General features: G+C 33.4%; 1 protein-coding gene across 2 annotated transcripts in view; it reads right to left on the bottom strand.

Annotated features, from left to right (window-relative positions):
- Positions 1-11,936, bottom strand: part of ntrk3b (neurotrophic tyrosine kinase, receptor, type 3b) — a 215,247-nt gene extending 203,311 nt beyond the window's left edge. For both annotated transcript variants that reach the window (XM_077713645.1, XM_077713644.1), the window contains exon 1: positions 11,346-11,936. In XM_077713645.1, the coding sequence (XP_077569771.1) occupies positions 11,346-11,608 (263 nt within the window). In that variant the 5' untranslated portion in view covers positions 11,609-11,936. The remainder of the gene's footprint in view (positions 1-11,345) is intronic.
- Between the last annotated feature and the right edge of the window lie 2,596 nt (positions 11,937-14,532).

A 14,532-nucleotide genomic window follows, 5' to 3' on the forward strand; every position in this document is an offset into this window, starting at 1 on the left:
AATCCCCAACCAAACGCCCTCAAATTACATCACTAACCCTCAACCCCTTAAAAAAATATATTTTTTAAGATTCTACTGACTACTTAGTTTGTTTTTAAACATTTTTTTACGTATCTGATACCCTTCATCCCTCAGGAAATGTCAAGCGAAATCTCCTAGAAGGCCACGGTGAGCACTTTTCTAATCTAGTCTCAAACAGCAACAGCCTTCAGTATTCTGAATGGCGTCTTTTGACCACGGAATGGGCGCGGGTCGGGGGCGGGGGCGCCGTTGGACAAGGTGCCTCATTAGTATGCGTCTTTTCGGGAGCTGGGGCAGCACGCAGATGCGATGGGGGGGGGGTTATGTTGGGTGGCTGGCATAGGCCGACACGCAGCCGGCATCTCAATGAAGGCGTTGGCGCCCCCTTCTTAATTCTCAGATGGCGAGCCGTGACCCAGTTTTCTAGCAAGACAGGTTCATGCAAACTTGATGATGCGCTCGCAAGCGCCCGAGGTGAGCCGTGCAATATGGAGGCAGGACGGCAGGAGGCCCGGGTGGAAGAGGGCGGGGCATATGGGGTAAGGGTGGGTAATGCGTGGTATGTGGTGGGTGAGATATGCAACATTTTTTATGTTTTTTTTTACTTGTGTGTTTCTTATTAGGATTCTTGGGTGTGGTTTTTGGGTGAGGGCTTAGGATTTGTTGGATAAGATGGATTCTATGTTTTGATTGGTGAAGGGGATGGGTGGGTGAGATATTCATGGTAAATAAATAAGATTTTTAAAAATTGAATTTTTCCAATTTTAATTATTTGTTATTTTAGTTGAACAGAAAGTATATACTTTGTGTATATATATATATTTTTTTTCACCAATAAACAGAAAATATATACAATATATATATCTAATTTTTTCAATTTTATTGATTTTTTATTTTAGTTCTAATATGACTATTTTATCAGCAATAAATATAAAATATACAATGTATATATATCTGATTTTTCCAATTTTATTTATTTGTTATTTTAGTTATGACTATTTTATTACTAATAAATAGAAAATATATACTGTATATATATCTAATTTTTCTAATTTTAATTGTTATTTTAGTTCAAATATATGATTCATTTTTCACTAATAAACAAAAATTATATAGTGAATATATTTTTTTTCTAATTTTTATTAGTTATTTTTGTCCAAATATACATGATTATTTTTTCACCAATAAACAGAAATATATATATATATATATATATATATATATATATATATATATATATATATATATATATATATATATATATATATATATATATATATATATATATATATATATATATATATATATATATATATATATATATATATATAAATATATATAAATATATATAAATATATATATATATATATATATATATATATATATATATATATATATATATATATATATATATATATATATATATATATATATATATATATATATATATATATATATATATATATATATATATATATATATATATATATATATATATATATATATATATATATATATATATATATATATATATATATATATATATATATATATACATATTCCAATTTTAATTAGTTGTTGCTTTGGTTTAAATGTACATAATTCATATTTTACAGAATAAACAGAAACTATATATATATGTATAAATGTTCCAATTCTATTTATTATTTATTTTTATTTAAATATGATTATATTTTTTCGCCAATTAACAGAAAATATATACTTCATTATTCAGCGCACAATTTTTTGGAAACCAAAAAAATACATATTTATATATAGAATTCAAACTTGATTATTACTCACAGGCGCAGTCAAACTATGAAAAATACTGTGACTTATAGTCCGTAAAATACGCAACGCGAATGGACAGAACCATTTGCATTTGTGTAGTATTTTTTAACATTACTTTATACAAATGAATCCAATTTAACAAACTACTTTAAGAGTAAAAAAAAAAATGATGTCATACATCCAGAAAGCTTCAAATCAAATGTGAGCCTTTGAGCCTAAACTTTGAAGGCTTGAAATATTCGGGTCCAAATCCCAATTTTAAGGATTATGTGAGGATAACTCCATTAGTTCATCTCCGTTCTATGATTAATTGATGAAGCTCAATGTGATATTAATCCAAAATGGCAAGCATCAAAAAAATCTCACATGAAAGTCTGCTAGGCACATTTTTCAAGCTATTTTAGTCATCGGGGTGTCTTGCTACTTCCCATCACAATCACCAAGACCTCTCAAAGCTACAAAGCAGGGTTTTTTGGGGCTATTTTGGGCTGTCAACAACTGGCACCTGACCCCATAAACTTTTTGTGACATAACAATCGGTTGATATACCGAAAAAAATGGTCCGTCTTTTATTATTTCTTCCTAATAGTCTTCCAGTCAACAATAAGAAGTTCCACTGTAACTAACCGATTTCATTGCATTAAGATAAGATTCTTTAGTCATACTTGGCGATATCATGAAAGACCACCACAATACGATTTGATACAATATTATAACGTGCATATTTAATGCAATTATTCTAATTCAGGGAGAGAAAAAGAAAAACAGACAATCGTCAGAGATGTAAAAATGTGGATATCATAATTGTTGTTGTATTTTATTATATAATTACTGTATTCTCACCCTCTTACTACAGTGACAATGAAGTTTCGCGAACACAGGATGAATAAAGTTATCTATTCTAATGTAATCTAATGATAATGTTATCTAATCTAATCTAATGTAATATTATCTAATCCAATGTAATGCTATCGAATCTAATGTAATGTCATCTAAACTAATGTAATGCTATCTAATCTAATGTAATCTAATCTAATCTAATGTAAACTAATCTAATGTAAACTAATCTAATCTAATGTAATGTCATCTAATGTAATGTCATTTAATCTAATGTAATGTCATCTAATGTAATGTCATTTAATCTAATCTAATGTAATGTCATCTAATCTAATCTAATGTAATGCCATCTAATTTAATCTAATGTAATATAATCTAATGTAAACTAATCTAATGTAATGTCATCTAATCTAATCTAATGTAATGTCAACTAATTTAATCTAATGTAATCTAATCTAATGTAAACTAATCTAATGTAATGTCATCTAATCTAATGTAATGTCATCTAATCTAATGTAATGTCATCTAATCCAATGTAATGTAATCCAATGTAATGTAATCCAATGTAATGTAATCCAATGTAATGTAATCCAATGTAATGTAATCCAATGTAATCCAATGTAATGCAATCTAATGTAATGCAATCTAATGTAATGCAATCTAATGTAATGCAATCTAATGTATTGTAATCTAATGTAACCTAATGTAATGTAATGTAATCTAATGTAACCTAATGTAATTGTGGCAGATTAACTCTGACTGCTATCAAAGGTAACAAACGTCCAATCCAATGTCATTTTCACATTTTCTGAACCACATAATCCTCACTAGGGTGCACGGGGGTGCTGGAGCCTATCCCACTTGACTTCCGGCACCAGACTCGCCTTGAATGAGTTTAATCTACAAATATAGAATTATCTTTCCACTCAATATTATCTGATGGTGAAATTACCGACTTAAACACCCCAAGATAAAAATCTCTGATAACTCATCATTGAAAAAGATGATTCATATGTTCGCCACGAACGCCGGCGTGACGAACCCCGGACGGCGCCCCGCGTAAATGCCGCAAACGTATTGATTAGGATAATGATCATATCACATCACGGGTGGCGAGATTTCAAAGAGGGAGGGGCATAACCGTAGACAATGGCGCGGCTGGATAATCGACTCGGGCTCTCTAAACGCATAATGACATTAAATGGCGCTTAAATATCCCGTCCTACGCTTTCTGACGAGCTAATTAAGCGTATTATCATCCTCCGGCAATCTATCATTCTTCAGACTTTTTCTGGCACAAACTTTTTGTCTTTATTAAGACATTTGGATCAAGGCCCAAAAGCACTGAATTCAGATGTGAGCGATTGGCTCTGGTTTCAATCCAAGATTTAATCATTAGATTAAGTAAACAGATGTTGCTTTTGTTGTTTAATAATGAGAAAGTGCGCTATTGTTTAAAAAAATGTCCATGTAAGGGGGAGGAGCCTAATTGTTTGCTTCCTGGATGAGTTTTAATTGGGAAAACTATAGTTTTTTTAACAGATTGGCCAGTTTTTAGCATATTTTTTGGCTATCAGAAGATAGCTAATGCTAATGCTAGCTTCAAGCCAAAACGGATCAATCCAAAAATCCATATTTTCATCATATTTAATATTCGGGTGTGTCGGTTTATAAAGCATTTTTGCTTGAAGCCAATCCAATTAGTCCGATTTTGTGCTAGTTGGCAGTCCGGCACGTTCTGAGAAGACTAACCCGCATAATTGTATTGTTTCCAAAAGAGGAATAAATATAACAGGCATAAATAATCCCACTTTACTTAAAGATTCCTTATTACTTTATGTATTAATAGAAAATACGCACAGATGCATATTGTTACTTTGCCTTAATTCTCAGGCATGGGATTAGCATACTATGCTATGCTAATTGTGGCCCAACAGATAGAAAATGGGGCATTTCAGATTTACATATACAGTGGTACCTCGACATACGAGTTCCCCGACATATGAGAAATTTCAGATATGAGTAAAATTTCGGGCAAATATTTATCTTGAGATACGAGTAAAATTTTGAGCTATAATTTATTTTGAGATACGAGTAAAATTTGGCGCAAGTATTTATCTTGAGATACGATTAAATTTTTGAGCAAGTATTTATCTTGAGATACGAGTAAAATTTTGGGCAAATTTTTATCTTGAGATACGAGTAAAAGTTCGAGCAAATATTTATCTTGAGATACGAGTAAAATTTTGGGCAAGTATTTATCTTAAGATACGAGTAAAATTTCGAGCAAGTATCTATATTGAGATACGAGTAAAATTTCGAGCAAGTATTTATCTTGAGATACGAGTAAAAATTTTGAGCAAGTATTCATCTTGAGATACAAGTAAAATTTTGGACAAATATTTATCTTGAGATACGAGTAAAAATTTGGGCAAATATTTATCTTGAGATACGAGTCAAAAGCAAACAACCCTCGATAGGTTGCATGTGAAAGCCAGGGTGGAGGCGTGGCCAATAGAGCCAACCCGAGAGAAGAAAAGTATCAAAATTTAAAACAAAATTAGAATTAAGTTGAATGTAAAGTTAGATTCCATTAATTTTTGAGTGTCTGTGTCGTAATTCAAGTTAATTTAAATTAGTTTGTTATGTTACGAGCGCGTTGCCATGCAAAAAGTTGTTTTTAGTTCATGTCTATAGGAAACATTCACTTGAGTTACAAGTAAATCGACATACGAGCTCAGTCCCGGAACGCATTAAGCTCGTATCTCAAGGTACCACTGTATATGTTCATTAACATGAATATAAATGTCCATTATAGAATAAACCAAACTCAAACTTATCTCATTCTGACCATCAAGAAAATGCCTCACTAGTTGTATATAATCTTTAAAAAAACACAAAGACTTAAGTAACCTAATTCCACTCGTGTATCTTTCAACCATCTAACAGAAAAATGATCTTGTCAGGCAACAAAAACAAACAGTCCATATCAAGTACAACTTTTATGTCCCGTTTCATTAGTAGCTAAGAAACTATTATTGCTCCATGGCATGAAATGAGTACAAAGAATGTGTGTGTAAACTGCAAAAGCTTTAAAAAAAAAGTAAGAATAATGGAAAGAATAATCAAAGCCAAAGAGTTGAAAACATTACTACTCAAATGTCCAAATAAAAGTGCAATTTTAGCTATGCAGACGGATTAAACAAAGCAAAATAGCTCGTTTTTATCGTTAAAAAAACCAGAAACAACGACTATTTTGGAACTTGCACACTTGATGATGTCAAATTAATGATGTGTGTGACTACAGATAAATCCCAGTGGCGTGATTATGGGATGTTGCATGATATTATGGGTTTTTTGGGGAGGGGGGGGTTGTCTTTATGGCTACTTTTCCAACTGGGTATAAAAGAAATTGATGCGAGCTCTTTAAAACGAGTTTAGTGCATCAGCGGAGCGGCGTGACAAGAAAATGGCGGTGACGATGAGGATGAAGGGTTCGGAAATTGGTCTTCATCAAACACTGTCATAGACAGGTTGGTTTTATTTGGGTTTTGAAAAAATGGTTAGCATGATGGACAAGTTTTTTTGGGTGAATATCCTAAAACGAAGTTAGTTAAATTGGATGAATAGACTATTTTTTTGTATATATTATGCAAATTTATGACAAATTACATTTAAAATTTGGAAAAAAAATTGAGAATTTTCATTTGCTGTCAATTATTTAGTAGTTTGATCTAAAAAAAAATGATGAAATTGTTAAATCAGGCTTCTTAAACAACCAAAAAACAAAAATATGTACCTATTTCCAAGTAAGAATTTGTCTAGTTGTGTCTTTCCTCACATCTTTCATACAAAATTGGGACACTTTGACCAATTTTCAAAGGTTTACTTGGTAGTTTTGTGAGGACCATGGAATGAATTACAGAATTTACATATAAAGTACACCTCTACTTACAAATTTTCAAGTTGGTAGTTGTTTGAGGACCATGGAACAAATTAGAGAATTTTACATACAAAGTACAGCTCTACTTACAAAATTTTCAAGTTGGTAGATGTGTGAGGACCATGGAACGAATTACAGAATTTACATATAAAGTACACCTCTACTTACAAAATTTTCAAGTTGGTAGTTGTGTGAGGACTTGAATTAATTAGAGAATTTACATATAAAGTACACCTCTACTTACGAAATGTTCAAGTTGGTAGTTGTTTGAGGACAATGGAACGAATTAGAGAATTTTACATATAAAGTACATCTCTACTTACGAAATTTTCAAGTTGGTAGGTGTTTGAGGATCATGGAAAGAATTAGAAAATTTTACATAAAGTACACCTCTACTTACGAGTTTTTCCAGTTGGTAGTTGTGTGAGGACCATGGAACAAATAAGAGAATTTTACATTTAAAGTACACCTCTACTTACGAACATTTCAAGTTGGTAGTTGTTTTAGGACCATAGAACGAATTAGAGAATTTTACATATAAAATACACCTCTACTTACTAAATTTTCAAGTTGGCAGTAGTGTGAGGACTGTGGAACAAATTAGAGAATTTACATATAAAGTACACCTCTACTTACGAAATTATCAAGTTACAAAAAAGTCTGTATGTCTAACTAACGCTTTGATCCAAACTGAACCCGACAAAAATAATAATCTATTCAATTTCATTTCACTACAAGGATTATCATTAAGACCATTTTTTTCAACCCAAAATGGAGCATATTTTCACCCATTATGAAGAAAGTGCCACATTGCTAAAGCACCTACGGAACAGCAAAAAAAAAAAAAAAAAATCCCCCGGGCTTACAAGAGGCGTTAATTAGAAAGTGCGAATAAACAACACTTAACCGCAACCTGTCTGACACGTCAGCGTCAAGCTGAAAATTGTGTTTCTTTATCTTGAAGTGCGACAGCCGACCGAGTCTTATCTCCTCCACTTCAAGAAAAAAAAAAGGAAAAAGCCAACTGCCGCTAAGCAAAAAAAAAAAAAAAAAAAAAGAAATTATCTACTAGACTTTTCACTTTTTCTTTTCGACGGCCTGCAAAAAAAAAAATGAAAAAAAACGCCATCTTCACAGAGAGGGTCGAGGACAACTTGTTCCAGACTACACGTGCTAATGGCAGCCATGTTTGTTTTATGACTAGTGGCTAGAGATGGGAACTTACCTTTGGAGGACTATATTTTTATTTATTCTTATTATTTTTCAGTACAGTTAATTTTAAACTATTGAAATAATGGAGGAAAACTATGTGTAAATTTGGGAGGTACTTAGTTATTTTTTATCAATCCGAGGAATTAATGGAAAGTAAACTGATCAATTTAAAAGCAGCAAGAATCCATAAATAATTGCAAGTTTAGAAATGTGAAAATTTTGTAAGTAAAAGTGTACTTTATATATAAATTCTCTCATTTGTTCCATGGTCCTCACACAACTACCAACTTGAAAAATTTGTAAGTAGAGGTGTACTTTATATGTAAAATTCTCTAATTTGTTCCATGGTCCTCACACAACTACCAACTTGAAATTTTCGTAAGTAGAGGTGTACTTTATATGTAAATTTTCTAATTTGTTCCATGGTCCTCACACAACTAGCAACTTGAAAATTTGTAAGTAGAGGGGTACTTTACATGTAAAATTCTCTAATTCGTTCCATGGTTCTTACACAACTACCAACTTGAAATTTTCGTAAGTAGAGGTGTACTTTATATGTAAATTCTCTAATTCGTACCACACAACTACCAACTAAACCCTTTAAAATTGGTCAAAGTGTCCAAATTTTGTATGAAAAATGTGAGCAAACACACAAAAATATGAGAAAACGATAAGGAAATGAATTATTAATGTCTTAAAATAAACAAAAAATATGAAAATGTTCCCCTACGCCGCTGAAATAGCTCCTTATGCAGCTGTTACAGATGTAATACCTGTGTTTGTCCACCAGAATAGGGCAAGAGCCCTTTCTACTAGGGCCAAAAGCCGTATACTTTGTAGTACATTTTTTACTTTTACGTGTGCCCCATTTGTGTTTGTGAAAATACGTGCCATGTTGCATTTGTAGAATTCAAATCACTTAATAATTATAGATGTATATTAAATTTCCTGATTTTTGCCTTTTTAAATCAATAACTGCAACCATTTTAATCAAAATTTTGCTCTTTTTAGTTCAAAAATAATTTTGTAAAATCTAAAAATAAATATATAAAAATATTTCCTGCTTTCCACTTTCTTATTGAACACAATTAAAGAAAATTACTTCCTTTAGAAATGAAAAGAAAATTATTAAAATCTCCTACAAACATTGTTTTAAATCTACAAAAAAACTAAATATTCAGGGCTTTTGCTCCAGTTCTTTTAATCCGATTTTTAAAAAAAAACTAAATATAATATCTAAAATATAACATTGACATTAATGCAGAGTTTGACACCCTTGGTTTAAACCACAAAAAACAGTAAAAAAAATGCTAATGCTAATGACTTTTCCACTTTAATTTTTTTTTTGTACTATAAAACAAGCAAGCTAGCATTCCCTTGCAAGCGGATTGGACAACAGGCTATAAACGACACCAACAGGTTACCCCATGAATTAATCATGAAACGCCACACGGGGTCACGGTAATCACCGAGGGTGCCGGTGCTTTCATGTCCTCTCCGTTCTCTAGGTTTTTTTTTTTTTTTTAATACGATTAGGGAAGATAGAAAGAGAGACACAGGGGAGGAATAAAAAGAGGAAGAGGATGCAGGGTACCCTCTAGTGGCGCACAGCAAATGAAATGGGGAATAAAAAAATAAGGTTAAATGAGAATTTAGGAGAGGAATGTGGGTGTCGTTTTTTTATGCGTGGGAATTTCTTCTGGAACGACTTCGTATGGAAATGAGGGAGGCTAAACCCCGCCCCCTCCGGGGATTTTGCGTTGATAAAATGCTGAGAACTAGCGTGAATGCTTGTTTTTATTTAAAAAAATTACAAATTTTAAAAATGAAATGGTAGGATTAGTAGTTTTTTGGAAAATGATTTTTGGGGAAGGAAAATTTTGGTTTGAATTTTGACTCTAAAATGTTGGTTCAGGTGGATTATATAGAATGATATTAAGTCATATTAAGAAAAAAATATATAAAGAAAAATGGCCGATTTTTTGCATCGCAATGATAAGTGCAACCCGAAGAAAATGTCAAAATATTTAGTATAGAAATTTTTTATTTCAGTTTATAAAGTTTCATATTTTTTCAGGTTATCATTATTAGGTTAGCCCAAAAATGTTTTTATTGAAAATTTGGTTGAAGTAATTTTAATATTTTTAATATGATGTGATCGGAAAACCATTATTGTTTTTTTAAAGTTAATTTTAAAGTATTAAAAATTGACAGTGATTGGCTTCTAATCTATTTATCACATTAGCAGAAAAAATCGATTTGTTTCGGGGGATTTTTTATTTTAAAAAAATATTTACAATCTTTGTTTTTGTTGCACCAAATTCCAAGAAAAAATAAAAAAGAATGACGATTTTTTTCACTGATTAATTGCAACCACATTTACGACTACAATGGTAAAAAAACATTTTTTTAATTTAAAAACCCTCCAAAAAATATTGGCATCTTCGTTTTTGTTGCACTAAATTCTCCCAAAAAAACTAAAAATTCTACAAGTGTTTCACCGCGTCATTGTAACCAGATTTATGGCTATAAATGTTGAAAAATATTTGTAAAAATGTAACCCCCCCCAAAAAAATTTGCATGAATATCCGAGATCGGAACCTAATATTCGAACACAAAAAAAATATATGATTGGTACATCCCTAATTTCATCCCCTACCTCTGATTGGCCACACCTTACATCAACACAAATGCTTACAATCTGACTCCGCCTACCAATTGCCAAGTGGGCGTGTCTAAAACCCCAAGTGGGCAGGTCCTTATCACATACTAAACTACCAAACACATCAATACAAACTTCAACCCATAAAAAAAACATGTAACTTGACATAAAGTCACCTTTCAAACCACATTTTTCAACCAAAAAAATGTAAAACATTCTCAAGTACAACATTAGCCTTTTCCCAAATTAACCTCCGTTTTCAACCCCACAAGTTAAACCACGCAAATCTCCTAAAAAACCTCGAATCACCAATTTAACTTAACCAAAACATCCATCACTTATGAAGACATTTTCACTCAAAACCCCACACAATTTCCCACAACCACAAGTGTCATTTAGCACTTTTAGCGCAATTACTCAACCACACAAAAACGTACCTACTTTCCAAGATAAAAAAAAAAAATCTCCGACCCAAGTCCGACATCGACCCACCCACCCACCACGACCCCCCCCCCCAAAAAAAAACCTACATCGGACTAATTTCCCCTTAAAACCATGTCCCTAACAAGTGTTTTTTTATTTTTTTTGGCGCTAACCCTTATTCCGGATTAGTCTCAAGTTCACGCAAAGGTGGGGTGTTCCCTAAGGAGGGCGGTGGTGGTGGTGGTGGGTCGTGATACGGAACGGCTTGACCTCACTGCGCCATTTATTTCTGTTCCATTTGGCGCAATCTGTCGGAGCGTTTGGACACGGACGCAACATCCTCCTCCAGAAAAAAAATGGATGAAGACAAGGTCTGCGGGGGTGCAACTTTTCAGACGCTATCCCCCTTTATAATGTGATTAAATCGCCCCTAAAAAAAAAGTGAAGTCTACTCACATGGACGTGATGTTTTTGAACAAGTCAGCTATGTCCACGGCGCCACTCACGTTCCCCCCGGCGCCGTCCTGGACGGCCAATAGCGGGAAGAAACGTCCGCTGTCTGACTTATTGCAAAAGATCTCGGTAGGTGAACAACTACACGTTGGGGGGCAGTCCAGCATAGAGCTCAGGTGGTCCCGAAAGAGAAGACTGAGAAGCAGTAGGACTGAGAAAAGACGCCAGCTACGGCAAATCCGTGGCGGGTCCGGGCATAGATCCATGATGGAAATCACCAGAAGAAGAAGAAGAAGAAAAAACAAAAAGAAGAAGAAGAAAATGAGATCCTGGATGTCCTTTCCTTAAGAGAACAGAGGATGCTCTGTCTATTGGCCGTGTGTCCTTGCCTTTTTTCGCATTTAATAACGATATACGCGGGTATTTTTATCCACACGGATGAAGCAGGGGGGAAGAGTAGTCAGGAAAGCAAATTGAAAATGTAAAAAAAAAAAAAAAGGAGTCATAAAGTGGAAGAAATCTCCAGGCAAACGTGCATGGTGGCGCACCGTCCACGATGCTGCTCTCTCCTCCGCGAGATGCTGGAGCAGGACTGAGTGGAGGGATGGAGAGATGAGCGGAAAGGTGGGAGGGAAGGAAGGGGATGTGCGCGCGTGGGGGGCTGAGAGAGAGTGAGAGAGAGAGGCAACGAATGAGAAGTTGGGGGCGGTGGAGTCCCCTCCTACTGGCTGCTGTCGTACTGACACCTGCAGAAGCTGCATGCAGTCAAGTGTGATTACAGCAAGGGAGCGCGCTGTTAGTACGCGGGGGGAATGGTGTCGGAGCCATTTTTAAGGGGTTTTTCGTTGAGGGATTGGAAGGGTTTGTTCGTTGAATATGATGGGGGTGTGGTTAGGGCATTGCTTCTCAATTATTTTCTGTTAGGCCCCGCCTAGCAAGAAGAAAACTATACACCCCCCCCCCCACTTCCCACCGTGACTATAAATAAAATCATTTGTTAAAATTGTTATAAGTACAACATTTTATCCTTATTAACATTAAAGAAAAGGAAAAAAAAGATAGAAATAAAGTCAAACTTACAAAGAATAACTTGATTAAATCTTGTTTTAAGTCTGCAACAGAAACGATTTTAAGTGCATCAATGCCGGAAATAAAAAATAAATGAGAGCACCACTGCCAACTACTGTAGTGGATGCGCAATTACACTTTATACTAGTACGGCTAAATAAAATCCTGTTCCTCAGGGTTACACGCGCCCCCCCAGGTATCGCACCACGCCCCCCCAAGGGGGGCGCGCCCCACTATTTGAGAAGCACTGGGTTAGGGGATTGGGGATAGTTAGGTTGAAGCAGGGGGGATGATGTTGTTTTGGGTGTGTCAAAGTGGTGGGTGGAGGGCTAAATGTGGTCCGTTGTGTATTGTTTTGGGTGGTTGGGGAAAGTGGGTGATGGGGGCTGGGTTGGTGTTTTAGGGTTTGGTTGGAATGAAGAGTAGAGGTGGGTGTTAGATTTTCTGATTTTTGCCCTTTTAAATTAATAGTTTTGATTTTTTTATTGATTTTTTTGGGGGGTTTTAGGTCAAAAAATATTTGGGGAAATTCTAAGAATATATTTAAAATAAGCTAAAATAAACTTTGTTTTGGATATATTGAAAATGGAATATTCAGGGGTTTTAAACCAGTTCTTTTAATTCATTTAGTTAACAAAAATAGTACTAAAATTTGACAGATTTTGCAGGGACGTTTTGCACGGCAACAAGCTCGTAACATAAACAAATTTGAATGAATTTGGATTACGATGTGGGTGTTGGATTTTCTGATTTTTGCCCTTTTAAATTAATAGTTGTGATTTTAGTATTGATTTTTGGGTTTTTTTTTTGGTTAAAAATATTTGGGGAAATTCTAAGAATATATTTAAAATAAGATAAAATAAACATTGTTTTGGATATATAAAAAATGGAATATTCAGGGGTTTTAAACCAGTTCTTTTAATTCATTTAGTTAACAAAAATAGTACTAAAATTTGACAGATTTTGCAGGGACGTTTTGCACGGCAACAAGCTCGTAACATAACAAACAAATTTGAATGAATTTGGATTACGATGTGGGTGTTAGATTTTCTGATTTTTGCCCTTTTAAATTAATAGTTGTGATTTTTTTATTGATTTTTTGGGGGTTTTTTTTGGTTAAATTTTTTTTTGGGAAATTCTAAGAATATATTTAAAATAAGATAAAATAAACATTGTTTTGGATATATAAAAAATGGAATATTCAGGGGTTTTAAACGAGTTCTTTTAATCCATTTAGTTAACAAAAATAGAACTTAAAATTTGACAGATTTTGCAGGGACGTTTTGCACGGCAACAAGCTCGTAACATAACAAACAAATTTGAATGAATTTGGATTACGATGTGGGTGTTAGATTTTCTGATTTTTGCCCTTTTAAATTAATAGTTGTGATTTTTTTATTGATTTTTTGGGGGGGTTTTAGGTCAAAAAATATTTTGGGAAATTCTAAGAATATATTTAAAATAAGATAAAAGAAACATTATTTTGGATATATAAAAAATGGAATATTCAGGGGTTTTAATCTAGTTCTTTTAATTGATTTAGTTAACAAAAATAGTACTAAAATTTGACAGATTTTGCAGGGACGTTTTGCACGGCAACAAGCTCGTAACATAAACAAATTTGAATGAATTTGGATTACGATGTGGGTGTTAGATATTCTGATTTTTCCCCTTTTAAATTAATAGTTGTGCTTTTTTATTGATTTTTTGGGGTTTTTTTTTGTTTAAAAAATATTTGGGGAAATTCTAAGAATATATTTAAAATAAGATAAAATAAACATTGTTTTGGATATATAAAAAATGGAATATTCAGGGGTTTTAATCCAGTTCTTTTAATCCATTTAGTTAACTTAAAATTTGACAGATTTTGCAGGGACGTTTTGCACGGCAACAAGCTCGTAACATAACAAACAAATTTGAAATAATTTGGATTACGATGCAGAAACACTCAAAAATAAGTTTAATCTAAGTTTACACTAAACTTAATTCTAATTTTGTTTAAATTTTGATACCTTTGTTCTATTGGCTTAGCTCTATTTGGCTCCGCCCCCAACCTGACTTTCAGACGCAACCTATTGAGGCTTGTTTACTTTTGTCTTCCCTTCAAAGTATTCAGAAAATG

This window comes from Stigmatopora nigra, chromosome 3, assembly GCF_051989575.1.
Source record: "Stigmatopora nigra isolate UIUO_SnigA chromosome 3, RoL_Snig_1.1, whole genome shotgun sequence".
Taxonomy (NCBI): Eukaryota; Metazoa; Chordata; class Actinopteri; order Syngnathiformes; family Syngnathidae; genus Stigmatopora; species Stigmatopora nigra.